This window comes from Charadrius vociferus, unplaced genomic scaffold (assembly GCF_000708025.1).
Source record: "Charadrius vociferus isolate BGI_N301 unplaced genomic scaffold, ASM70802v2 scaffold74, whole genome shotgun sequence".
NCBI classification, from domain to species: domain Eukaryota; kingdom Metazoa; phylum Chordata; class Aves; order Charadriiformes; family Charadriidae; genus Charadrius; species Charadrius vociferus.
The window spans coordinates 806,082-832,954 of record NW_009647849.1 but is presented as its reverse complement, the minus strand read 5'-3'; the positions used below and the strand labels follow the sequence as shown (position 1 = coordinate 832,954).

Genomic DNA, 26,873 nt, shown 5'->3' with positions numbered 1-26,873 from the left:
TTCCAAACTTAGATTCTTAAAGAGAACTAAAAATCATGGGTGATGTACAGAAATAATGCCCTCTATCAATGAATATTTACCGTTTTATTGCCATCTGCTTCATTATCTAACATTGCGGGTCTTTTTGTTCCATTACTTCTAGCTTGCATTGGCCATAATCTGATTTGATCCTGGGGAAATCCCTAAAATAAATAAAAATTGTGACAGGAAACATAAAAAAGGCTAGGATACTTCTATTAAACCCAAACAGATCTTCTATTTTAAAAGGTCTAAATTATGACTGTTGCCAATACCTGGAGAAGGTAAAGACTACAAAGCAACCATAACTTAATAAAATATACAGGTAGAGATACCCAGCTACACAAAACTTACCATCGTTTGAGAGAGATTTTGAACAAATTCTGTAAGCGTGGAGTTTTTTAATACTTTGAAAACAGTGTATTTCACTTTTTCTTCATCATACATATCATTGCCTTGGTGACCACAGAATTGATCCTCTGCCACTATCTGAAAAATTAAATTTAAAGGTTACTATTCATATTAATTCAGCTACACAATGTAATACCTTCTCACGATGCTTTACTATGCAACATCACTGGCTCTCTGAATATTGGCATATTGCTAACACTATTTGTGTTCTCATGAAGAAAATTTGCAAGTACTCATAATGAAATTAAAAATTTGTGATTGATAGTCAAATCAGCGTAAGTAATTAAAACACACTAATTCTTACAAAACCCTAACAATTAAAAACCAGTTGTGCTTAGATCCCAATCTTGGAAACATGTGCTCTGACAAGCTTGGCACTTAAAAAAAGGCTACATAATTATTTTACTGGTGTAATGCAAAGAGGCTGGCCTAAAATGTTTCCTGTAACTCCCACAGCTCCCACATATTCTTTGTTAACTGAAAGACAAACGGGCCAACTCTGCCAGTCTCTCCTCTGAAAAGAGCTCTAGTATAAATGCGGTGTAGAACAAGACAAACTTCACAGATATCTCTACTTATGAGCACCAGAAAGAAGATGCAAGGAAACATGGAGGCAAATAGAAAATGGGTTCTATTTTCTTCTGCCAGATGGGCTCTGGAAAGAGCCATAAACAGGGTTCCTTAAGGCAATTCATAACAATCTAGTCCATCTGGCTTTTCCAAAAAGATAATTGCAAATATAAGCACTCTCCCCTTCTGCTTCTACTTGATGAGTTCAGTTTGGCAGTAGTCCAGGCTTGCAGCCTATGGCTTGATACATTCTAATTTTAGAAAAAAACTCCTGAAGGAGATAGAAGTGTGGTAGCAGGGCAGCCATTTAAAATAACCTGGTCCTTTTCCTTTTACCTGAACTTACTATTTTTACTTGCAAGCACATAACTTCTTGAGAAAACAACAATGTCTATAACATATAGTACTGTTTGTTTCATTAGGATTTACTGCATGTGTAAATATACGTACAAGCACTAAAATCATAATTTCACAGCAAAGACTACTTCCAAACACAATTTAAAAAAAAAAAAAAAGACAATCAAGGTTTGTCTTGGGTGGCTCAATATTCTGAATTTTATTGGTAAGGTAGTTGCAACTTGATCTATTTCAAAAGCTGACCTGCACTTGCATATAGAGGTGAGCTTCCTGCCTCTCCTTCCTCTTTTGAGCTTCTATCCTTTTCTCTTCTTGTAGCCTTTCCACAAGTTGTTGAGGAATATCATGGTCCGTGACAGGCTGCAAAACTTCACCTACAAAGCAGATTTTGCGATGTCATTTCAGAATGTACATCAAACCGGGTTTTCTTCATACATACTCGACTTTTCTCTGATATGAAGTCAAAACTGGCTTTTTTCATCTTTTAATTAAAAATATGGTTTGATATCATCATGTTTTGGCAAAAGAAGCATTTTGTATCCCAAGCCAAAATGCACTCCCTTCCATGAAATATGTATCATAGACTTCTGAATTAAATATTCGTTTCAGGATTAAAAAAATATTTACCGTCACGCAATTTTCTTAGTATACGTGTGTCTATATATTTATAATCAATTGGATTTTAATTTCCATCACTGAAGTTAGTTTGCTGATTTTTCTATCCTATAAAACAATCCAGGCTGAAGCACTTGGCAGATCCACAGTCCTGCCTTACTGTGCTAAGACAAGACGACACTGGATTAGCACGTACTTTCCAGAAGTGAGAGAAAGGCTGGTTGATCCCACGGAATCTATACATTCCAATTATGAATAACGAAGCCCCTTTGCACAGGACGATCATCAACAATTTAGAAGTAAAATATAGCCCTAAATCCCTGCGTGTAAATCTAACTTGGAACACACACGGAGTATACATACTTAATTTTGATTCCCTGATGTAAACCAACATGTAAGCATTCGTACAGTGCCGTACAGATAAGTCATCGTCATGACCTCCATAGTTATGTTCAATTGCTTCTTCCTTTGTACATCTTGATACAACATCGTCATCAAATTTACACCACTAGAGAGAAAATGTTATATAAATATAATTTTACACACAAAAACACGTTCTTGAATGATAAATACATCTTATTTCTGGCATGTCTTTCAGCTCTTTGAAGTAACTAAAATTACTCTTCAAGCAGCATAAGTTTAAAAAAAAAGTCTAGTTCGGTACAATTTGTGCTACCTGCTACTTGTGCTCAGCATAAGGAAGGCCACAAATACCAAAGCTTTACTGAAATATTCAAACATTTTACACTGAATATCAAAAGCCCAATTATTATTCAAAGTACATTTTCTTAAGACTGTTATTCAGATGTCTAACATTGCTCTATGAATTCCAGAAAATAAACCCTATTTGTTGTAAAATAAAATAAAAAGCAGTGATGCACAAGATATCTAGTCATTATTTGTACATTTAAAGTAATTTACAGGAAATTTTAAACTAAAACAATAAAGACAAATAAGACAGACAAATAGCAACAAATTCACAGCAAAATCGGACTTCTACTTTTAACTGTGAACAGTCATGTACACACAAAACCAGTCAACTCAAGGGAAGCGGCACCTGACCTATAACTGTCTGATCCAATCAAGTCAGCTAAACCTGTAACAGTGGGACATGCAAAGATATTGAACTGCTGAGCCACAGAAACATTTGAAACATTCACATTTGCCTCAGCATAAAGTCAGCGGGGAAAAAAAAATGCTGGATAAAATCTGATTGCAGTAGAACTTCAACACTTATACACACATAAATGAAGGGATTCCCTTAGTTAAAAGTCTTTTGCCAAAAGCCAATAACAAAGATGAAGCTGCTCCACTTCAGACGGCAAGTGATTCCCTAATGCCTCCAAATGCAGGCTCCTCCCTAAAGAGCAAAAACTAGGCACAAGGGCTGCTCCTTTTCCATTTTGTAGATGCAAAGTTTCCCAAATACATTAGTAAAGGCACCAAATGAAAAAGTATCAAGCTAAGAACTACATGGAGAAGTCAAATCCCGGTGTGATGAAGCCAGTGTGCCAGCACACTCTTCTGTTAAAACAAAATTTCCAAAGACTTGCCCATTATGAGAACTGCAAGTATGTATTTGCAAAACACAAGTAGGTTTAGGTGCTTTTCAATACTCACTTTGCCATCCCCCTTTGGATTTAAGTAAACAACATAATGTCCACCATGGTTATCTCCACTGTGTACTAGAACTGCATGAAGAATGTAGTTTGCAGGGTCTTTAGGATCTGTTTTTTGCAAAAATTCATCTAGTGGCAACTGTTCAGGAAACTCAAACCTAGTTTTGAAAAGAATTAAGGCAGTTGTATTTGTAGTTAAGACACAGAGAGGCTATTATGCAGGATACCAGAACTTACTCCTAAAGCAAGTTACAGAAATAGAACAAGCTACTGTTACAATGCCATTTCTACCCAGGATATACTGCATACAGTGGCAGATTTTATACTGTTTTAATACAGAATAAAAATAATCTTCATGTGCACCTCTGAAAAAGTATGCCCTTAGTAACAAGGGCAAGAGCACTTTAACCAAAATAGTGCTGGTTTGCATTCACTGTGTCAAGGGAAAAGCTCAAAACCTGTTATTTTCTAGTACACAAATACAGCTTTTCTAGCACAGGTACCACTGGACTGGAACATTATTCTGAAACATCTTCCAGTTGCTGCAATCTCACCTTCTTGGTGAGACTGAAATTGTTGCAACACAGATTTAGTTTACAACCAACAGCGTATCTCTTTGAGAAATTACCAGCTTCTACTCACAGTGAGTGGGCATGGAAATAGATGGAGGGAAAGCAGAGGACTACTTATTTATCCCACTTATTCTTGCAGCAGCCTATGGGAATGTAACAACTTTCCCCACACGGCACAAAGAACATTCCACAAAGCATTAAAAGATGCACTCGCTTGTTTCGTATTCAAAACAACAGCTACAAATTACTATTTAAGTTTTCAATTTGTCATTCAGAACTTGACGTTCAATCTGCACCTTTTGGGGACCTCCACTGTATCCGACTGCACACACCTTCCTCTTGCAGTTGAATCAAAAATAGCATTCTGGCAAATTACTTTTTTGGTAAAATACATTCACCCATCCAAATTCTACAATGAAAAAACCAACCCCAATCCACCAACTCACCTATCATTTATCTTGATATTTTGGTCAGTCTGAGGATCATACATAAATCTCATGAGCTGCAGGTGTAATACTGGTGGCAATGTTAGGAACTTCACACCTTTCTCTGCCTCCTAAACATTTTAAAGGAAATAGAGGGTTGTAATTGCAAGACTTTTAGCAACTCAAAATACTTGTTTGCAGCACACGCTCTTTGTGGTCTTATTTTATAGGCTTGACAACACATTGTGCACCAAAGAACGGTTCAAAACGTGGGTGGACATTATCTATCTTAATGCTGCACCCTCATATGGGCTAATCCAGTATCACTTCGGAGAACTCGGTTCATTTAAATTTAGGCCATTCATACAAGCACATATGAACGTCTCACTGCATTAACAGCAAGTTGCCTACATAAATAAAATTAAAGGGGAATACAGAGGCAAAACCTCATTTTTGATCAATTAAGAATTTCATGTGCATTGCATCCTGCCAAATAATATTTGGCTACCATGCTGTACCTTCCTAAGAACAGCTGAAGAGTATATAGAACATTACTGACAGAAGCTGGTATATGGAAGCTGCAGAAATAAGCTTTAGTAAAACAACTTATTTGAAAAAGAACTGCAGCTTCCTACAGTGGGTAGAGCAGAGTGCAGCTGAAAAAGCTCAGAAACATGTGCACACATAAATGTGTAAAACTCCACGGGTTCATTTGGCATTTTTGTTGATGACACAAAAATGACCTCTCTAAAGCTACTTTTAGAGCTATGCTGCTTTTTTTACTAGACACGGAAGAACAGACTACTCTCAGACGAAGCATTTCAGTGACTTCTCAGCTTTGAAATCAGTAGAGAAGTCAACCATTCTAGTTGCTAAAACGCTTACAGGTACAAAAGCAAAACTCACAGCTGATTAGACTGTTTTAAAATCCCCATTTTAAGAAACCTAACAGCAATTAAAAGGAGCTCCGTAAAAGCTTGTCTAAGGAGAAAAATCACCAAAATCAGTTGATGCAACTTAGAATGGACTTTGCAGCAATTTTTTTTGGCTACCATAGCTTCGTTAAGTTATTCTTATCAAGGACACAGAAATAAAATTTGAAACCAAATTAAAAAAAGACAAATACCTGCAAGCCATGTTCGCCTGCATCATACTTGTTATCACCATCCAACTGTTCCACCGCAACGTAGTCAATGAAGGACTCAAAAACTAAGCGGAAAAAAAGATTGTGGGAGAGATTGTAGGGGAGAAGAAAGAAAAGCGTAAGTTTACTCTAGCCTGGGAGCTTAACAGTGTCTGCATCAAATAACATATTAAGACATCAGATCTTATGTTTGAATACTTCTGTCTTTATAAAAACAAAAATGAAAGTTTTATATTGCTTAAGAATGTCAAGAAACGCACCAAACCTAGGTGCATACATAAGAATATCAGCAGATTTTAAAATCACAGTTACATCTGTCTGCCAAATCTCCTATTCTCAGTTTGCAACTGTTAATTATCACACCAGATGATTTTGTTTGCTCAAGTCTTACATGCCCTTTTTCATCTCTTCCATGTGAAGCACTTGGTAAAGTGATGATAGAGCAGCGTTAACAGTGGTCCTTTAATTAACTTATTCTTTGTATTATGGTTAGGTCTAAATAAGAATCTATTTTCTCCAAGTTCATCCCCATATATAAATTATAATCTACTGTGAGAACATGACTGTTACCACCATGGCACAGTATGCACTTTCATGACACTCTGAAAACTCCTAAAATTCATAGTTTCATGAAAAGATATCAGTGAGAGAATTAGGGAGGAAGGAGTAGGGAAGGGAAATAGGAGAAGGGAAAAAAGCTAATATAAGCAAAAACATTTTCTGCAGAAAATGTTTTCAATGAGATGTCACGGACTCTTTCCTCTGAAATTAAACCAAGGATATTTCAAAGTACTGAGCACCCACAAACCCATCTGAAATCAACAGGCACTCATGATGTCCAACATGCTGAAGTATTTGATTGGCACAAATCACAAAGTATCACTTACTATTTTTCTTTCCCTTTATGCTTAGCTGGATGTCATAATAATCTTCTATTCGTTCAGATCGATAGTCTACGTGTTTGCATTGGATATAAGACTGTAAACAAAAAACAAAACACCACAGAATTTCAAAATATACAAGTAACAGGTAATTTACATTATATATATATATGTGTGTGTATATATAAAGTACATACCACCATCTTCCCTCTGAACAATTTAGGAATAGTGCCTTCTACACATGTGCCTTTCATTTTATTTTCCACGTTATCAAGCAGCTGAAAGAAAAATTAGTTTTTACATAGGATAAACTTGCAGGTTTTGAATTTATTCCTCAGACACAGATGACTATTTCACTGATTAAACTCTAAGTTAATTGCACAAAAAGGAAATGTTAATCTATTGGTACTGGCATCTCCTTTCCAATCCTTTAAATCCTCCTCTTCCCCCTAAAAACTTCAGCAAGGACTACCCCAGCTACATTCCTTTGAGTTTGGAAAACCTCACCAATGTAACAATGCATTTGCATCTTCAAAACTGCATTTCTCTCCATGGCCATACAAGGACCACTAGCGTACGTTCCATTTCTTTTCAACCTTCCCTATCCTTTATGAATTTGTCACCCACAAAAGGCCACAATCAATCCCACTCTTAAAATAGAGAAATAAACCAAGGCACAATCTCTACATCTTAAGAGGCCTGATTTAAATTAATCAGAGCTACTAAATTATATTATATGTACACACTATCAGGGGACAACGTTATGCATCACAGATCAGTAAGAAATAGTAAAAACATACCACTCGACATAATTCCTGGACATCATGTTGCATGAAGCTGTCTAAAGTTTCCCACCTTTGTAAGGCAAATTAATATAAAATTACTCTATTATGAAGAAAACTTACAGCTCAAAAGACATTTTTGTGATTTCTTTGCAGACCAAAAATTTAATACATAGCAAGACGTAAAGACTCTGAGCTTTAGTACTAGCTGATACAAAGGTTTTTTTAGTTGGGTAGCATTTACTTGGTAGGAAGAGGGGCAGTGAACTTGTGGGACATTTTGGCAGCCGTTCTGTGCCCACCTGCCTTCTTCTCTCTCTGTGGATCTGGGGACAGGGATGGGGAAGACAGCCGGAGCCAGCCGAAGAAGCCAGGGCCAGGCCATTGCTAGCAGAATTCTTCTTCCAGTCTACAACCTAGCCTGAGTTCACATCAAAAAAAACTCTTAAGAAAGGCCTGGGAGCAATTCAGTGCTGTCAGAATAGTTTCCACAGCATGCTTCTAGCTGCCTCTCTTTTGAGGGCCCTTCAGGTGCAGTCAAGTAGCATTCAGGGATTATTTCGGCACTTGAAAGGAAGAAAATGGATTTACAGGAAATCCTGTCTCCTTTGTGCTCATCTAAACAGTTAATCCTGGATGCACAGAAACTCCAAGGATGCAAGGAGGCACCCAGCTTCCTGAACTGCCCACGTGCAAACACACTCCTGTGAAAAGAGGGTAAGAGCAATAGTCTCTGAATGCCTCACAGTCAAGGCGGCACACTGCTACAGGAGTGTTCAGCACTCCCGCCTTAAATAAAAACAAAGCATGAAGTAGTTTTAGTTCAGTATGAAATACTTTCTCCTATAAACTCTTTAACTCAAGAACGCTTTCTAAATTTTAAATCTCCAACAACTCTTTTTGCAACAGTCATCACTCCCAACCATATGAAATCGGCTATGTTTCCTGTAGGCTCTAGCTTCAGCGTGAGCTTCAACCCTGGCCCTGGAAGCCACAAGCACAGGGGTGATCAGGAGCAACACTAACTTTATCTTCCCCTCCCGCTCTCTTCTCAGTGACTCACCGCCACCGGCATACGGCAGCATGCTAGTCCCAAAAGCGTGCCAGAACAATTGCGTGGGGGTCCCACACTTAAACAAGCTGAATGAAGCGACCTGTTAGATGATTAAGCATGGCAAACAACCTCCTGACTCCCTAGGCCTTCAACGCTAGCCTGCTTAAAGGCTAAATCAAAGAAAAAAGTTACATACTAATATTAGGATAAAAAAGGGCTCCTTCAGACAATGTCATCACTTTCTACCGAAAGAAGCCAAACTTAGTCAGAAACTCACAATACACGGTAAGAAGTTACACTCTACACAGCACATAGATAGGTCTCACAAGGTCAGAACCCCCCCTCTGATTTAATGGGGGAGAAAGACCAAATCTTCAAACACGTTCAAAAATTCCTTCCCAAGAATGAAGGCAGGCATTAACATATTTTTAAAACCTTGCTCTTGGATACAAAATTAAGCATCTGCATCACCCTCGGGAAAGACGTTTTCATGCTACTAAAGATGACTCAGTTAGGATCGTAACTCAAGATGAAATATTTACAATATCAGCAAGTCTTCCCAGTGTTAACAGGACAGCAGGAGTGCTGATGAAGTAAATATACAGTGTGCTAGTAGGAACAGGGTATGACCAGATAAACATACAACACGGAGGTTACCGATTTAATTTTAAAATTCCCCCAAAAGGTGAAAAGGGTTACAAAGGGTCTTATCAGGACGGAGTACTACTACAAGCTTTAGCAGAAGATACGGGATGGACACTAGGACAGCTATGTGAAAAAGATAATACAAACTTCCTAACCTTTTTTTAAATAAAATATGCCTGTCAATACTACTACAAAAGACTAGTCTACAAATACAGTGCAAAAAAGTAATGTGAAATACGATCTTTTAGAAAAGTTTCTGATAAAATCCTACTCCATGCTTACATAACATGCAAAGAGAAGGCTTGTAAAGGCTACGCTGATCTTAATCTTCTGTCCCAACTTGTGCTCAACTGAATAAAATCAACACCCTGAATGCAGCTATATCATATAATTCTATGTCTAGATACTCTAGATTTAAAATCACACCCTGTAACACCATCTCACAAGAAGCACCACCAGACCGGACACTGGGCAAAAATGAAAATAAAAAGCAAGCCTTGTAGATGCTTTATGGAGGAAAAGAGGGTGCTAGAATGAGGAAAATGCAAAGAATTACTTTGTGTGTGTGCTCCGACACCTTTACTTCATGCAACAGATACTCCTCAAACTTTAAATCACAAAACAGAATACAGCATTAAATGTTTCTAAATTGTGCATAGGCAAAAATACATGCATCTTTGATACGTCGTAAGAAAATGTTACAACAGTCATTAATGCAGAATTAACAATACAGAAATGCAAATTACTGCTTTTTCTTTACATTTAAAACAAATTTAAATTTTAAAAAAGACATTACCAATACATGAACTGCAGTGTTTCAACAACATATTTTGTCCTGAATTCTACTTAAGTCAAATGTATCACACTATTTTCAGGTAACAGGTGAATTATAACCCTGCTAATAACAGCTGTGTTTGACTGTGTACCACTCGTCTCCCCTAAAAAATCTGACTTTTGGATCAGCCATCTTAAGTACTGAATATAAATAAAACCCTATTCAAGTAAAGTAAAATAAATAACAAATAAAATAAAAATAGCCTGATTTAAATAAAACCTTTTTAAAAGAAAGCTTTATGAAGCCTGTAATAGCCCAATAAGTAGTCCAAGTTTCTGAAACTTACCCGAAAGATTTTGTTAACTTTTTCGTTCCAACTGGTTTGTCACTATGTTGCAGCTCATAAAATACTCTTTGCAATGCTAAAGGAACACTTTTGGATGAATCATCTCCTTCTGTGGGCATCATGTACACAGCCTGAAAAAGTGTTTAGTTCAATTAGCATCTAAGGAAAAGTTTATTGCTCGTATTATTTAATGCATTCTTTCCTCTTCAGTGTCTTCCCTTCATATAACTCCATTTAATCATCACTCCAAAAAAGTCTGAAAAGAATCCCATACTGTAGTGTAAAGACATTAATTGTCCGGAATGACTCTTCTTAGAAGACAGTGGATAGAAAGATGTGAAAAACAGATTCCACTCACAGTTCTTTTTTTCTAAATAGTTCCCTTATTGCACCCTAGAAAAGTAAATCCACTAAAGCATTCAACACTTCCAAACAACTTATCACACCTGCTACGTCTACACAATGACCACAGTAGGACCAGATGTACTGATCAATACTACAGGCTTTTGAAAATAACTTCAGGTTTGTGCCGTAGCTTGGCTATCTGTGAATGTTGTCACCTACAGTGGGGAACAGAACCAAAAAGACAAAACACACAACCACATGAAACCATAAAGGGCAACAAGTGAATGAAAACAGAAATGGTCCACATGGAGGAGAAGGATGACAGAAGCAGCTTTGAGATTTCCCGACACATTCATTCCTACTTAATGTCATTGCTGTCCAGCAAATAAACAGCTTAACGATTCAATTCACTGATTATGCTGATCTGGGAAGGATTGAGAACAAAGAAATTACACAAATAGACCAAACAGGGATTAGGAGAGCTCAATAGGGACTGAAGTGAGATTTACTTTTTAAAAAGTGTCCACCAATATATCAAGGGAGAAGTAACAGCAAAGAAAAGGTATTAACAGAGAGACGCTCATTTAGAAAGCATGAACGTAAAAAGAAAACATAGACAACTCTGGAAGGAGAAAATAAAGACTCCAATGTTACGTAGCACATGAGAAAGTAACCTGTTAAGAAACAGAAAAATTGCCACCTGAGTTTTTGCCTGTGAAACAACAGGGAAAGACACACTTATCCAAGTGAAGCGCTGAACTGGATCTCTAGTTCTCACTCGCTTTCTGCACCAGCCTAGATTTCAGGTGTCCATCACCTCTAACTTGTCCTGTACTTCAGTTCCTTATAGACAGGGCAAGGTTAGTACTTCCAGTACACAGCTGACTTGTTGGGGAAACACATTCATTGTTATATGAAAGCAGCACAGAAGAGATGGGAACCGGATGAGACAGACATTAAAATTAAACAAAGACAAAGCTGATACAAAAAGAACACAAGGGAATGACAAAAAAGAAAGGATGAAAGAAAAAAGGCAAAAAAAAGTTGCTAGGAAGTTGGCAGGTCAGTTTCCTACCCCAATTCTGAATATCCACAAAGTTTTTCAGATTACAGCTACATAAATGCTTAGAAGAATAATAAGAATAAGAAACTATCAGCAAAACAGCTTTCAGTAATAAAAGAAAAGAAACCGCTTTACTGAAATATCAAATAGTTTCATAAAGAAAGCAACTCCCTTATATTCAGACAGAAAAACATTGGTTAATTACGCAACTGTAAAGCAATACGATAGTTCATGACTTCATCTTTTAATTTCCAAAATTTAACAGTAAACAGAGATGATCTAAAGCAGAACTATGACTGAACACTAGTAGCCTCTAAATTTTATGTTTCTACTTAGTTGTGAACTACATCCTTAATAGTAGTACTTAGCACATAAAAAGGAAAACATGAATAGAATAGAAATTAGCTGAAATTTATCACCAAATTTCTGTTGAAGGACAGCCAACAGAACTCTTATGTCGTTAGGGTAATTCTAAGAACAACACCCCAGCCTCACCCTAACAGCAACAAAAACAGTCCTCCTTTGCTCTACTTTAATTTTGAAATTTGTTTAAACTGCTTTTTTAAATTTCATAAATTGAAGAAAATAGCATCTTCAATTTCATCATCAGCAACAAGTTTTAACTGGTGAAACTCAGTAATCCTTTATGCCATTATTTTTGCCAATCCATTAGGCTATCTGGCTATCCTGGAAAAATTAAGAGAAGAACGAACAGCATTTTCTCATGTAGTTGTGAGCTGTGCACTGCTTTAACAGTTTAGAGTTTATAGTGATTTAGTCTGGAAGAGAACTCTGTGGGTTCTGAACTCTGCTCCTGCTCACAGAGGTGTCAAGTTCAAAGTTGGGTCTCGTTGCTCAGGGTCACACCCAGTTGAGTCCTCAGCACCTCCAGGAATGGAGACCCCACCACCTCTCCGCACATCCTACTGTAAAGCTGGACAACCCTGGTTATGAAAATTTCTTTCCCAAGATCAGAACACTCAATTTCAAAACAATTCCAGTAAGGTAATAAGGAAAATCCTTTTCAATTGCTTCTCTGTTTTTATTATCCAAATGCAGAATTACAGTTAACCACGCTGATCTGGGCAAACTCCAATTCAAATACAAGGAGCTAAAATTATACCTGTGATTTTACAAGCAAAAGTTTTTTGCTTTAAAATAGGAACATCAAAACAAGCCAGCATCTTGCAGAGTTAACTTAACCTCTCTCTGCCCCTGGTTTATGAACCCTTTTATGAGCTCATCTTCACTGGCTAAAGGTAGAAACAGGAAATAGTTAAATGACCAAGTCTCAAATCTTTCAAATATCTATAATCAGCCCCTATTTGTTGTTTTTAACATCTTATAAATGCTTTTAAAAAAAATATATAGTAAGTTACTTGCTATATTTAAACAAATAGAAATAAGATATGAAAATCAAGTAACGAAAAAGGTCAAATATAGCCAGTGCTGACACATTTTCACAAAATAAATATTAAAATGCTACCTATTCTTCACAACAAATCAAGATCATACTACAGCAGGCTAAAAGTCAACCGAGTGGTTGACTCTTCCATCAAAAAGGTATAAACGGGAGTTCAGAATACCTTGATAATTAATCAAACTCAGATCCTTTGCACTTAGTTCCTATTTGTTTTCCTCATATACCATCTGGACAATTCATTCTTTTCCTGTATCTCTCAAGTAATATTAAAATAATAATTTACAATTTATTTATAATTGCTGCATTCCAGCTGCCATTGAATAAAAACACCGGGTTTATTTCTTCTGAAATTCTAAGTGTGTTACTACAAACTAAACACTTAACACACAGCCTTTCTTTATTTCTTCCTTCTGTTCCTGAGTGTAAGTACTATTGAAGCCCATTTCTCAAAGCTTAAGTGTTTCTCCAAGCTAAAACAAACCACTTTTCAAATACGATCCTCTACAAACCTTTATTTTTATGCTTTAGCCTCCCAAATGCTGAAAGCTTGACCACAAAATCAAGGAGTAAGGCATTTTGATCCTTTTGAAAAAAGCAGAATCTCTAATGTAACACCTGAGAAGTTCCCTCAGGAAACAAACACAAAAGAATGACAGGGACATGTATAGGCAATGGCTATAAGCAACAGACACAGAGATACAAGAAAAATTTTAGATGTTTACATAGTAAAAGAATGCTACAGATAAGCTTGAACACAATGCTTAAAGTCAAGACAATTACTTGAAGAAGGGAAGAAAATACTGTGCATGAAATTCCAATGTAAGGTAAAACATATTAGACAAATTGAGGACAGCCACATCAGGGAGAAACGTACTGGACTAGTATTTATGATTTTGACATAGTTAAATAAACATTCTGCAGTATTTTCATGAATTGTAGGGAATTTTTCAAGGGAAGCAGCAGAGTTTTAAAATGGACTGGACGCAGCCTCAAGTACTGACTGGCTGGAGGCACCGATGACAGACACAGGGAGACTCACATGATGTGGTCCAAGATCAAACCTGGAGCTATCTGGGAAGTCACCACCATCCCTTGCCTGGCTGGACTATATTTAAGCATGCATTTCGCACAAACAGACAAATAAGATACGCTCTGAAGAGAAAGTTCCTTTGCTTTATTCCCTACCGCTGAAACCACCTGGTTACTCATAAAGTGAGGTCTCGTTTCCAATACCCAAGAACCTCCCATCTGTTGTCTGGAAACAGAGCAAAGAAGAAAGGATCTCTCCACCAATCCTCACTCACACGTCGGACTCTGACTTTCCATAGGTACATGCTTGCCTTTACTGTTGTTCATTCCTTTCCCAGCTCTACTCCTGACAGCAACTTCTCTGTTAACAAAGCTCTAAATAACAGCAATAGAAATCGTTATTTCTTTTAAGTAAGGAGGATTAACAGAAATAACAGAATTGGTGATACACAAACTGAGGATACTATACCCCCACCCCGACTCCCACCCCGACTCGGTTTGAAGAGGAACACGCTTGCTCAAAGTGAAAAAAAAAAAAAATGTTGTAGAAATTCATTTCTTCAGATGAGACAACTACTGATTCTTCTTTATCTGTAATAATGGCAAGTGAGTATTAAAACTGTCTAGAACTGTTTATAGGGGCTCTGAAAACTTGAAGAATGAGCAGAGAATCGGGCATTTCAGCTGATGTCCTGTCACATTTCCATAAATGAAGCTGCAGTTACCAGCTAGTAAATCAAGCTTTCTTATACGGTCACTAACACTATCAAAGCAACAGACACAGAGATACGAGAAAAATTTTAGATGTTTACATAGTAAAAGAATGCTACAGATAAGCTTGAACACAATGCTTAAAGTCAAGACAAAAAATCAAGCTTTCTTATACGGTCACTAACACTATCAAGTAAATCAAGCTTTCTTATACGGTCACTAACACTCCCTAAAAGCTGATATTTATTTGGGGCTGGGGGAGAAGTGCAGAGGAATGCCTGAAAAGATTATTTCAATTGAAAAAACTCTGTATTGCAAAAAGAATTTCTTTCTTCTTCACAGAACAAGATTACTTCATGGTACATATTGATTTCCTGACTACAAAACAGTCTTGAAAGGAACTACTCAATTGGATTAGATGTAGCTATTATAAAAATACATTTTTCTTTCAAAAGCAACATGAAGCTGTCCAAAAAAATAAAATGCACAAACAGTATTAGTGTTGAGCAAAAAGAGCAGGCACTATAATGAATGAGTAAATTATACCTCTTGCAAAAAAGAAACAGGTGCATCATGTAAAACAAGTCAAGTATATATTTCTTGCATGGGGCATTGGTAAGATCTCAGTTACAGTCTACTAGAGTTCGATGTGCTATTTTTTGCAATGCTTCAGAGTAAGCAGCACATTGCAAAAGGGAAAAAAGAAATCCCAACTGGGACACTTACAGGCCACAGTGATATAAATAATGATAAGATGGTGGAAAAAAATCAACGGTGGAAAGAAGGTACATTAAAAAGGGAAATTTTGTGAGAAAAGAAAGCTTAATGGAAATGTAACAACTAGTATACACAAGAGAAAGCTGAAGTCAGAACGGTTCATTTTCATTAAGAAATACACAATAAGCACACGAATGGACACAAGGATGAATTAGGATCAATAGGACACTCCAGTAACTTTTTCCCAAGTACATCCCCTCTTCCAGATAGCCACCTCCAATATCAAGTCAGCATTTATGTTTTTATCCCATTAAGGCTATTGCACTGTTTTAAAACAATACACATCTAGTATATTTCATCCTGGGTTTATACTAGGTATTTACTAAGCTGATATTTAAAGCAGTTCTTCCTTCCAGTAAAGAAATAACATCCACAGCAAATAAAAAAAATATGAACAAAGCAAATATAAAATTTACTCAAATTATAACACTTTCCATCACTACAAAGATATTAACCACAATAAAAGAAAATTCAACTGTGCAATATAAATTAAAAGACAATAAATGAACTACAAAGGTCATACATGTTTACCTTTGTACACTGTTTATGGGCTGAGAAGTCAATTATGACTTCTCTATTTTAACATTTCAAGAAAGGAAAACTACTTCTGTCTCATCTGCAAGATGTATAGTCTTTTTCTTCCCGCCCCCTCCCTTTTTTTAATTCCAACAATTCATAGCCACATTAACACAACAGTCTAAGAAACACCCCTCAGGCTCAGAGCTTCACCAGGTACTCTGTGTGCTTTCACAAAATGCAAGCGCCTACGTTCAACAAACTACAAAAGAAAGCTTCCTGCACTCTGCCTCAACTAAGATGTGCATCAACACATAAGTCACGGCTTCTCTATGAGGGCAAAGGAGGAAAAAGGAACAGACAGCTCTGTTTTGAAGCATTTATATATATATAACATATTGGCTATCTCGATCAGCAATCTCATTTTCTTTCACATATGAATTACCTTTCGTAGTTGATTTGTGAAAAATAATGTCTGTAACAAACTGTTCATGTAACAAGTTGCTCCCTGGTTCTTTAAGCCAACATATCCTGTGTGCTTCTTCGAATCCCACCTAGAAAAGGGTTAGTAGTTAAAAACAAGATAGTTTTGCATCAATTATAATAAAGAGGATTTGTACTGCTGGTAGAGATCAGCTACTCTCAGTTATTAAGATTCAAATAACAGGCTACATTTCACTACTGCCTGTCATCAACAAAAGCCTTTGCAATTAAATGCTTTGTGATTTTGTTAGTTTGGGGGTTGTGTTTGGTTTTGGTTTTTTTTTGTTTGTTCGGCTGTTTTTTTTAAGATATTCTATATGGTAGAAAAAATTATTTACTATGAAAGTGTACTGGAATTCAGAACTGTACTTTTAAGGCCAAGACTGCATTTCAGTACAACCAATTTGTTTAAAAGTGACATGAAGTAGAACAACTCAGATAAGGCAGTTTTAAAACAATGGTAAACCAAGGCAAGTTAGAAAGCAGAGCCACCTGACTGTGTCTGAAACCCTTACTAGCTGTAAGATCAGAAATGCTGAGGCTAGATTTGCAGAGGTGCTAACTCACAAATCAATTCATGCAGAAGTTGGAGTTCCACGTTACGCTGACTAATGCAAATGGGAATGTAACTTATACAAAACTCTCCATGTGACTAACGAAAAATATTGCCATGTGAAAATTCATCAATTAAAGGTGACAAAGTGAGAATCTCTAATGACAGCTACAAATATTAATAACACAAAATACTTGAACAATCTCAAGCAACATAAAAATATTAGAATTAAGTATTTTATTTTTAAATAAAGATACTTACGCCACTCCATGTGGAGCATCTGCTTGAACATAGACTTCAAAAGTAACTTTGTCCTCTTCTATAAAGCCTTTTTCAGGATCAGTAACTTCCTGTAAAACAGGAATGACACGCAAACATGAACACTGGATCTTGGAACACGACTGTATCTAGTTAGACACCACTTCATTTCCAAGCCTGAGCTATCAGTAATAATAAACTGAAGAAGAAAAATTGAAGGACACCAACAAAGCTGTTTTTCAGCTTAGTACACTTTAATTCTTTTTTAATATCTCAATACAGGAAACTTGTTCCTGGCTTTTAAGATTTTGCAGTACTATTCTAATTTTCTGTGGATAATAAATAAGAGTTGGTAATCAAAGGCTCTGCTTCTTCTGGACAATATTCCAGCCAGATGAAAAATTAAGGGCCCAGCCTTTGAAAATGCTTAAAAAGCTGTCTCAATTCAAGATAAGTTTTAGTAGTGTTATTAGGGCATTAAATATCTGTACACACAGACAAAGAACACATGGAAATGCAAGAAAATCTATGTTGCTTCATAATGACATTGACTATCACATAGTGAAAACAAAAAAACAAGCACTCAGGTATGCAGGAAAATAATCATGAAGGAATATTTAAATCACAACATAAGCAAAAGCAATCTACAAGGAATTTATAACAAATTGAAAAAGCATCTCCAGCAATGACAGAAAAAAACATTGGGGGAAAAACCCAATACATTTCTACAGGTATCTCAGTATTCAGGAGTGCAAGTTCAAAACTGCTCCTATCCAGTAATAGATTAATACAGGTCCAATTACTTACACTCCAGGCCATGAAGTTGGAAAAGCCCCAGTCATTTTCCTTATGAAAGAACAAGTGACTAATACGACGACTGAATGATTTTTCATCATCTTTGTAGTTTATTATCTTGAGAACTGCTTGTGCATGACAAGACCATGACCTATAAATACAGAAGAAACATTTGAAACTCTGTCCTGGTTTGAGGTAAAACAAAACCAATTTTGGTCAGTAACTCAGCCACTTAGCTAGGCCTCTTCTAACTACTGAAATTAACAGCATATTTTGCAGACGATGTACACTCTCTCAGAGTGATAAGACCAATTGTTTATAGCTGATGCCCGGCATGGTATGCAGACAGACTCCTGCTTATACTTATTGCTGTAACACCCAAGGCCAACCAACTTGGTTATTTGCCCCGTTGGAGGGTCGCAAGCAGATAAGCGCAGTGGGGTCCCACCTGCGGGGAGGAGCGGACAGGACAGGTGACCCAAAACCGACCAACCGATGCTGAATGCAGAACAGGAATACAGTTTGTGTCTGTCACTGAGTCCAGCCTGGGACTGCCCCAGTGCCAGCCGGTATCGTGATTGTCATCCTGGGAGCTTGATATGGTTTTATATATATATCATTATTTCCTTTTATTTTGTTATTAATATTTCATCAAAGTAGTTTAGTTCCTTCTAAACTCGTAAGTCTCTTTTTCCCTCCTCTGCCTCTCTCTTTGAACAGGGGTAGAGGGGAGCATCTATCGGTCCCATCTGGGGTCCCATAGGTCCCCAGTAGCTCATTTAGCCTAAACCATGACAAACATTCAAAACCAAGCTTTTTATAATTTTTTTTCTTTTTTTAAGGATTTTTGGTTCATTCCTTTCACATATAGGATTTTTTTTTTCTTTTCCTTATTACATGTTAAGATTTAGTTAATTGTTATTAAGGGCACGAATCCCTGGGGCTTTCTGAAGCCACATTATAAATGCAAAGCTGCATGGAGATTTTCTTTGGGTAACAGTGTTGTTAAGAATGTACCGTGGGGCAACTGCAGGTAACTGCTCTCTCCAGTGAGCTATTTCAGTGCAGATGGGTCAGCCAACTCAAAGCAGTCCTGGTGTCTCCAGAGTGTGATAACTCAGCTTTTGGCTAAGGAAAGGAGGAGGTAGTTCTACCCTCCTTCCCACAGGATAAATTCTAATTTTCTCAGCAGCATTTCTTTGTGACTGTTCTATTCAAATTCATTGCACCTGTGGCTGACCAGGCTGAGTATCAGTTCAGACAAGGTCTCGTCACTGCCTGATGCAGTGACATTACTGCTTGCTTAGCTCCACCAGCTGCACCTTGGTTGATACTGTTGAAAATCGCATTATCCTTTTTCCATGACTCCTTGTGTGTGAACCACTTCTCCTGTGACTAGTTAACTCACTTATAACTTTCTTCTTTACCTCTTGCACTGAGCGCTCACCTTTGAGATTACAAAAATGACAGAAAAGACCACTCATTCAGAGTGAGCTACAAGTTGTGTGAGATTTGGTGCAAGAATGGAGTTACCCAGCTGGAAAGGATACGTATGAGGGCTCTGCACTGTAGCTGGATAAACTGCAGTAATGCCCCAGAAATTTCCCTACTATTTACAGAAGTGGTCAAAGATAGCCAATTTTGATTTGCACAGAGGACTCCGAGAACATGCACATGTTCTTATCTTGCTTGATGAGCGATGAACTCCATTTAAGGACACGACTAACTTATACACCACTGCCTCAGTTGCCAGCAGTTACCTGCTCACACACTTTACAGGTCAGGATTTATAGCTCAGAGGGGTTAGAGAAGCTCCAGTAGCACTTCAGTTTGAAATAAACCCAAAACTTCTCCTGTGCCAAGAAAACTGTTAGTCAAAGATTTCTCCCCAGCAATCAAACAGAATTGTATCTAAATTCTACCACAAACTTATAGCTACGCAAGCTACTTTTAGCTCCAACTAAAGAGAAGATTGCTCTTATGCTTTGGGATTTAAAGAGGTGGGGGAAAAGGAGGACTCAAACCCTTGCAAGAACTCTTTCCTCTTGCAGAAAGCTAGGAAAAATGATTTTTTCAGATGTTTGTATTTCTTGCAATACAGATTAACTAGTATCAAATGAGGAATTGTACAGTAATTAAAAGGGTCTCACGTGGAATCAGATTCAGCATTGCATTGAAGGAAGAATCCTACGCTTTTTTGGTGTGGTCTGTCTGGGTAGAGTCGTGGCATAACCATGATCTTCCATGGCAAATTCCGTACAAAGCAGGGAGGACTGAGAACTGACTCGCTCAATCTGTTGAAGCGTTCGACTGTAAACTGAAATGTTGCTTCTGATCGCCAACTTGTATCTGTAACACACACACACACAAAATTATTTGAAAAACCTGATACTCTTCACTCCAAAACATCATTTTCAAAAATCATGCAATGTGAGCATGTTTTATATACTGGGATATAGGAAGCCAAAAAAGAAACAAACAAACAAACAAAAAAAAACCAACCAAAAAAACCCCACCACACCACACAACCCAATCCTGAGAGGCACTGAACTCCTTAGCAACTGAACTTTCAATTTTTTTATTTTGAAAAACACTGCAACACCATTCCGAAAAACACAGCACTGAAAGATGCATTCCCCTATTTTCTTAAGTAAATATTTAGCGCTAGAATTTGCTATCCCTCAAGTTTGTTCTAAAGCTGTGGGTACAGCAAGACAGAGACATCAAATTCTTTACAACATAAATCACAGCCCACTCTAACTCTTCTTGTTGTGTAGTATCTTCACAGCCCAGTTTAAGTTAGTTGCTTGCATGAACCAAGATGTGCAAAGGATTTTCGCAATCTGTTCAACTGCCCTGTTGATACCAAGTCACCATTTAGTTGTTTTCTGCTTGCAACAGTATCTATTCAAAGCAGGTGAACCTCATGGTTGGTTGTTGGGTTGGGTTTTTTTAAATCTCGTACCAATTTTCTGAAGAATATCTCAAAAGTAGGGTCCTGTATTCTTTGCGGTACATGAAAATTTTAGAGATTTTTAGTGGCCTAAAACAAAGTTAAATGACACAATAGTTGGTTTTATTTTTTCTGGCGGGGTGGGGGGAGGGGAGTGTTTGTTGTTTGGGGTTTTTTTAATAGCTTATTTTGACACACAAAAACTAATTTTGCCCTCTTCCCACATCCCCAGCTCTTCATATACCACAATCTGTTCTGCTTCTGTTGTACACAGCTATAAGAGGTGCCGGAGCCTGCGACAGCTTCAGGAAGGCAGAAGGCTGGGCTCTCTGTTGTGACGTGCCTCATGTCGAACACAGGGAGGAAAAACCTGCGACTTATCCCAACAGTTTTCACAGGGCAGGGATGAAGTACAGAGCATGCACAAGACACCCCCCTCCTTTCCTGTGGTCCCAATGTAACACCTGTGTAAGAGGGAAAGATTTGCTGCTGGGCATAAGGAGGTTCAAGCAGGGTACAGGGCAGCAGACAGCACCACGGTCTGACCGCCATCCTCACCCGTGGGTGATGCAGAACTGAAGCAGGTTATGTCACAGGTGCAGTGACACCCAAAACCAGAAATCGAATCGTGAAATTATGTGACAAGGCGCACAGGATACAACAAATGTATTATTTCTGTACGTGCAAAGCAGCCACTCACTCAGAAAGCTTTGCATGCCACCAGGGACAGTGTCGAATGACTTTTTTAAAAAACAGGTGAGCACTGGTTGCCACCTTAAAAAAATGAAACTGTCTTGGTTACAACAATGTAAAGATTATACACTTCAATACAGGAAATTAACAAGTTTTGTCCACAACTGCTGGAGGGCTTTGACAGATTTCATTCTTCTCCCTTGCAAAACGGTTTTCTTTTAAAGCAGTTGTTGTAATTCTGATCTTGATCTTAGCAACACAGTTGATGTTATTTGTATACGGCCTGACAGCCCCAAGCATTCCCAATTACCTTTGGAAAGGAATAGTACTACAGCAGAAATCAGCTTCCTCTCCCCTCTACACCTGCCATGACCTTCCCCTGTGCTGCCAGCCACCTCAGTAACAGAAGAGTTCGAAGGATTATTTTCTCCTCTTTTTCCCTGCATTAAGTGTAGCTAACCAGTAGTCTACTACCTACTTAAAAACTCTTCCCTACCCATTTTCCTTACTCACTGCCTGTTGACAGAGTCGAGAGTTGGTCTTCTACAACCAAGAGCCAGCCAGGCTGCAGCCCAAGGAGCCTCAAACTTGATTTGCAGGCAGGATCAAAAAAATCCCTAACAGTTAACAATATAGGAATCAGTCCTGCATCACGTGTATCTCAAACCAGCTCGAGAACGCCTCCCTATTCACAATCAAGATGAGTACTTCTGGGCTTCGTCTAAGCTTCTGAAAAATGAGCCGACCGAGTTTGCTTTCTGCCTCTTTTGATACAGCTTTCAGAGCACTTCACTACAAGGATGCAGCAGCACTGCTACGGTGTCAGCTAAAAAAGGCAACCCACGCAGCATCTGCAGATGCTTCAGAAAAAGTTTGCCTGTATTTCTTGATTTCTTTTCAGGAAAGCCTATGAGTGAGAGCTCACCAGGGAAGGGTACTCTTCTCAGTAAAATATTTGAGCAATCATTAGTAACGGCTCCACAAAAACACAGCCTCATAACAAAGGTCAACCCTGAAACAGAAGTTTCTTTAAAAACACAAAACACAATCCCCCCAAAACAACAACCTTTCTTTCCTTCCAGAAAGCCCATATTTTTAGCAAGTGTAATCGATTAAAACATGAAATATATTGAAAAACAGAGTTTAAATAATGTGATGAGTATTCTGAGCACATAAATAAATAAAACCTTTTTTACACCATCACTAACATGTCTGCTAGTTTCCAATAAAAGACTGCAATTGGCAGCAGGGTAATTTAGTAGTGACTGGAAAGCAAGACTATAAATCCCTGAACTACAAATATGACACCTGATCCTGAACACAAGGTAAAAAGAACAGACCCAGCTGACAATGCCTGGTGAATTTACATGCAACAAATTATATTTGCTACATGGAAAAGATTTTTTTCACTGATGAGATGAATGTCACATTTAGCACCTTGATATGACAAAGATCCTTCAAATCAGAGATCCAAATACAGAACATGATCCATTCTAAAACTGAAGTACGTATTTAAGTGTTTATACCTTTGAGAAAAGCAGATGTCTTTATTCTCTTAGAAATGCTGCTACCTTTAAAGTACAGTGAGGTTATTAAAATATTCTGAACCTGAATTATTAATAGAGAAACTGGCTAAATATTCTATGAATATTTTAATAATGATCCAAATACAGCATGCCATACTAGCATATGGCTAAGACTGATGCTTCTGAAAGTCTCCTAGCCTTGCAATTCTTCACAGAAACGAGACTTCAGTAGGTAATTGCAAAGCTGTGAGTTTATGTTTAGCTAGGGACCTTCTGTTTGAACTTTTAACTTCTAAGGGAATTTATTCTATGTGCTGTTTCAAATGCTGATGCACTTGCAAACAGAATTTGATCAGAACCTTGTTTTTATTATTTTTTATTTTATTCGGAGAAGCTGCTATTCCAGCTCACAAAGCCTGCTTCATTGAGTCATTCCGTGTACAAAGCATAGCACGCTCCTTCAGCTGGTTCTTTTTAATTGCTAAGACATCATACATAGCAACAACAGGTTCTAGTCAAACCGCTTGGGAGAATACAGCCTTATCTGAAAGTCTTGGTGGTCCACTGCTGCCCCCATTACGTGTTCGTCACAATGCCTGCGGTTAGTTGCCTAGCAAAGGGGATGAGAGCTGCACTTTTTTCCAGTCTTATCCGTCATTTCTTTTTGTGCTAAGCAGGAAGAACAAAATCACCTCAGAAGTTCCTTGAACTCAGACATTCACCAGAAAGCTGGTTTCTATGATCCAGCTGGAAGCATCAACCTTTTATCCTACTCTTCACCTCTTTCGCAGGAACCATTAAACTCACTAATATTTTCACTAAGAAGGCATCTAAATTCTCTTCATGAATTCTTTATCAGCTCAGATTGGTCCCACTTGCTATGAGTAACTGCAATGAAAAACAGAGCATGTTTATCAAGGAGGCCAATGTCTCCCTCCATTTTTTCCTATCTTGTGCATCTCCAAGCTGTCTATTATACATGTGCATCATGCTGCAAACCGGGATAGCAAGACAACAAACAGCAAGAGAGCAATTGCACCAATGTGTAAATAATGCAACAGCAAGCAACTAATCTGATTTACAAGACCTGGAAAAGAGGCATCATCCACTTACACGATGCAAGTCTTCAGGAATGTTTTTGCAATTACAACATTTTGCAATAACACTACTGTCTGTGTCAATGCAGAGCTATCATAGCACCAAGATGTATTCAGACACTCCTTATTCAAATATGATAATGAGGAACTATTAGAATATTGCTTAATAATCACATTTTAACCCTGAAAGATGACCCACAGCAGTGAGCCAAAGCTGCTGACCAGACTCAAAGTCCACAAAGACACAAGTGTTACCATAAACACAGAAGCTTTCACGAGCCTTTTGCCAAATACCTTCAGATACTACTTTTCCCTGCTGCGATACCTGCATATCCAGTTCTCTGAGAGGAGTCGAATATTTGGCAAATGAGACAAACCATTTTACAGCAGCTTTTTGGTTAAAAAGTCAACATTATTCTGAATGAAGAGGTGTACATCTGATTACTTGCCATTCTCTATATGGCCTGGGTTTCATAAGCTGCTTCTGCAGCTAAAGTCCCTTTTGCTCAATTTGTGCAAGTATGTACAGACCAACTTCTGGATGAATTTTTGTACTAGTTGACCAATGTGTAACATACTGGCTGTATCGAGAGCAAACACTATCAGACTTTCTACCTATAAACATCGTTACTGAGAACAGAAGTTCAACAGAGCCATCCTTGCCGGTTGGTCTCAACCCACGTGATCTTTTCTTGCTAACCTCCAAATACCATGGCCCGACAAAGACATTTAACATCTTTTATAACAGGTAACCTGATTTTGATAAAAACAGAACTCCCTATTTCAGTCTCAGCTAGTTACCCTGAGCAAGAAATCAAAGGCCCCTGAATGAGATCAGGGAATTACACAAAGGCTAAGCAGAGCTCATTTTTACTTTATTGCGAGAGTGTGGTCATGGGAAACTTTATCTTTGCCAATGATACAGAGGCAAATCAACGATGAGATGCTTTTGTCCTGAATTTAAACCATATTCTCTTCATGGAACATTACTATTTTATATCAGTATTCTAACTATTGTATGTTCCTTGAATACATGAAAGTAAGCACTTTTTTGACCTTTAACCTCAAACTGACTTTTCTCAGGCAAAAAAAAATCACTCATTTTGCACACATCTAAATAAATGTTCAAGCCTAGTACTGAATGTACTCTCACAAGACAGCATGAAATAAGGAATCAGAGGGGAACAAATCCCAAATATTTTGTCTCTCTTCTCCCAAATCAATTTTATTTAGTTCTCCAAAATAAGAGAAGTCCCCCCATATCCTCTCCTAAGAAAAGCAGTATCATTGTATGTTTTCTTCACTAAATATAATGGTTACATACATTACAAACTCATTATCTCTCTTTAAATAAGCCCAGACACATCTATTTAAAAATTTGATCTTCTGTAACAGAAAAAAACTGTACACACTTATTTTTATTTAATAGACTAACAAAAAACATTTCAAAAACACAATCACTGTCCCCATTTATTAACAGCACATCAATACATACTTCTCCCTTTGCATTTGCAAGTAAAAGGGCATCAGATTTGGGGGGAAAAGTGTTCCTCAACAGAATAGTTACCACTGATTTATCATACAAAGATAAAAACTGATCACAGCTGCCACCTGACAAAAGCAGGACAGATAAGGATTCTAAATGTCCTGAAGGAATTGCATAACTGACAAAATTATTATTCAGCAAAGCACCAGCTGCAGTATGTTTAAAGGGACGTATAACAAAATATAACAATGGACAGTATCACTTTCAGCAATTTTTAAATGAGTACCTAGAAAAAGTAAGAGGAAAAAAAATCCCAAGCCCTCAGATGCCTCATCCTATTGTGTAGCTACGTTAAAAGGATGCCTATACGGAAAACCAGCAGTCATAACTACAGAGGGCTTCATTTTTTTTAATGAGCTACAGTTCAGAGGACACAGGTAAGATACGGACCATTTTGTCCTAAAAAAAATCATAAAGAAGCCAAACCATGTTTTTATCAAATATTTACTTACCATCTTCCATGTCTTCTTCAGTGTTGTTATGCCCATCAGCCATTGCTACGTTCCCATTAATGACAGGATTTTGAGTAATTCTTGGAGGATCATCTGTATCTCCAGCTAACACAGAAAAAAATATAAAAATTAATCAGCTATATTAACAGTTCTGTCTCAGGTAGTGCTTATGAGAGAGACAAATTTTTCAAGACACAACAGGCACACTTGTTTCCAGAAAAACAGTAGCTATTGAAGTTACAGCACAACAATTGTACTGCTATGTGTCTCACTTCGAAATTCCTCAAATAAACAATGAATACTTATGGACGAAGCAAGAAGTCTGCATTAATGCAGAATACAAATACAAAGAACATAAATTGATTCTTAAGTTTCCAAATGGCCTCCCAGTCAGCATCCATAACCAAGTCTCATTAAACAAAAACAAACTTTTAAATTA

General features: G+C 37.6%; 1 protein-coding gene across 1 annotated transcript in view; it reads right to left on the bottom strand.

Annotated features, from left to right (window-relative positions):
• The window catches only part of USP7 (ubiquitin specific peptidase 7 (herpes virus-associated)), a 42,456-nt gene extending 15,921 nt beyond the window's left edge, over positions 1 to 26,535 (bottom strand). Inside the window, exons 1-16 of the mRNA XM_009882898.1 lie at positions 26,435 to 26,535; positions 20,318 to 20,516; positions 18,180 to 18,318; positions 17,376 to 17,464; positions 16,524 to 16,632; positions 10,215 to 10,345; positions 7,413 to 7,467; positions 6,810 to 6,890; positions 6,619 to 6,709; positions 5,714 to 5,796; positions 4,609 to 4,718; positions 3,592 to 3,748; positions 2,335 to 2,479; positions 1,600 to 1,730; positions 373 to 507; positions 81 to 182 (exon numbers count right to left, since the gene is read on the bottom strand). Of these exons, the coding sequence (XP_009881200.1) occupies positions 81 to 182; positions 373 to 507; positions 1,600 to 1,730; positions 2,335 to 2,479; positions 3,592 to 3,748; positions 4,609 to 4,718; positions 5,714 to 5,796; positions 6,619 to 6,709; positions 6,810 to 6,890; positions 7,413 to 7,467; positions 10,215 to 10,345; positions 16,524 to 16,632; positions 17,376 to 17,464; positions 18,180 to 18,318; positions 20,318 to 20,516; positions 26,435 to 26,477 (1,800 nt within the window). The 5' untranslated portion in view covers positions 26,478 to 26,535. The remainder of the gene's footprint in view (positions 1 to 80; positions 183 to 372; positions 508 to 1,599; positions 1,731 to 2,334; positions 2,480 to 3,591; positions 3,749 to 4,608; positions 4,719 to 5,713; positions 5,797 to 6,618; positions 6,710 to 6,809; positions 6,891 to 7,412; positions 7,468 to 10,214; positions 10,346 to 16,523; positions 16,633 to 17,375; positions 17,465 to 18,179; positions 18,319 to 20,317; positions 20,517 to 26,434) is intronic.
• Between the last annotated feature and the right edge of the window lie 338 nt (positions 26,536 to 26,873).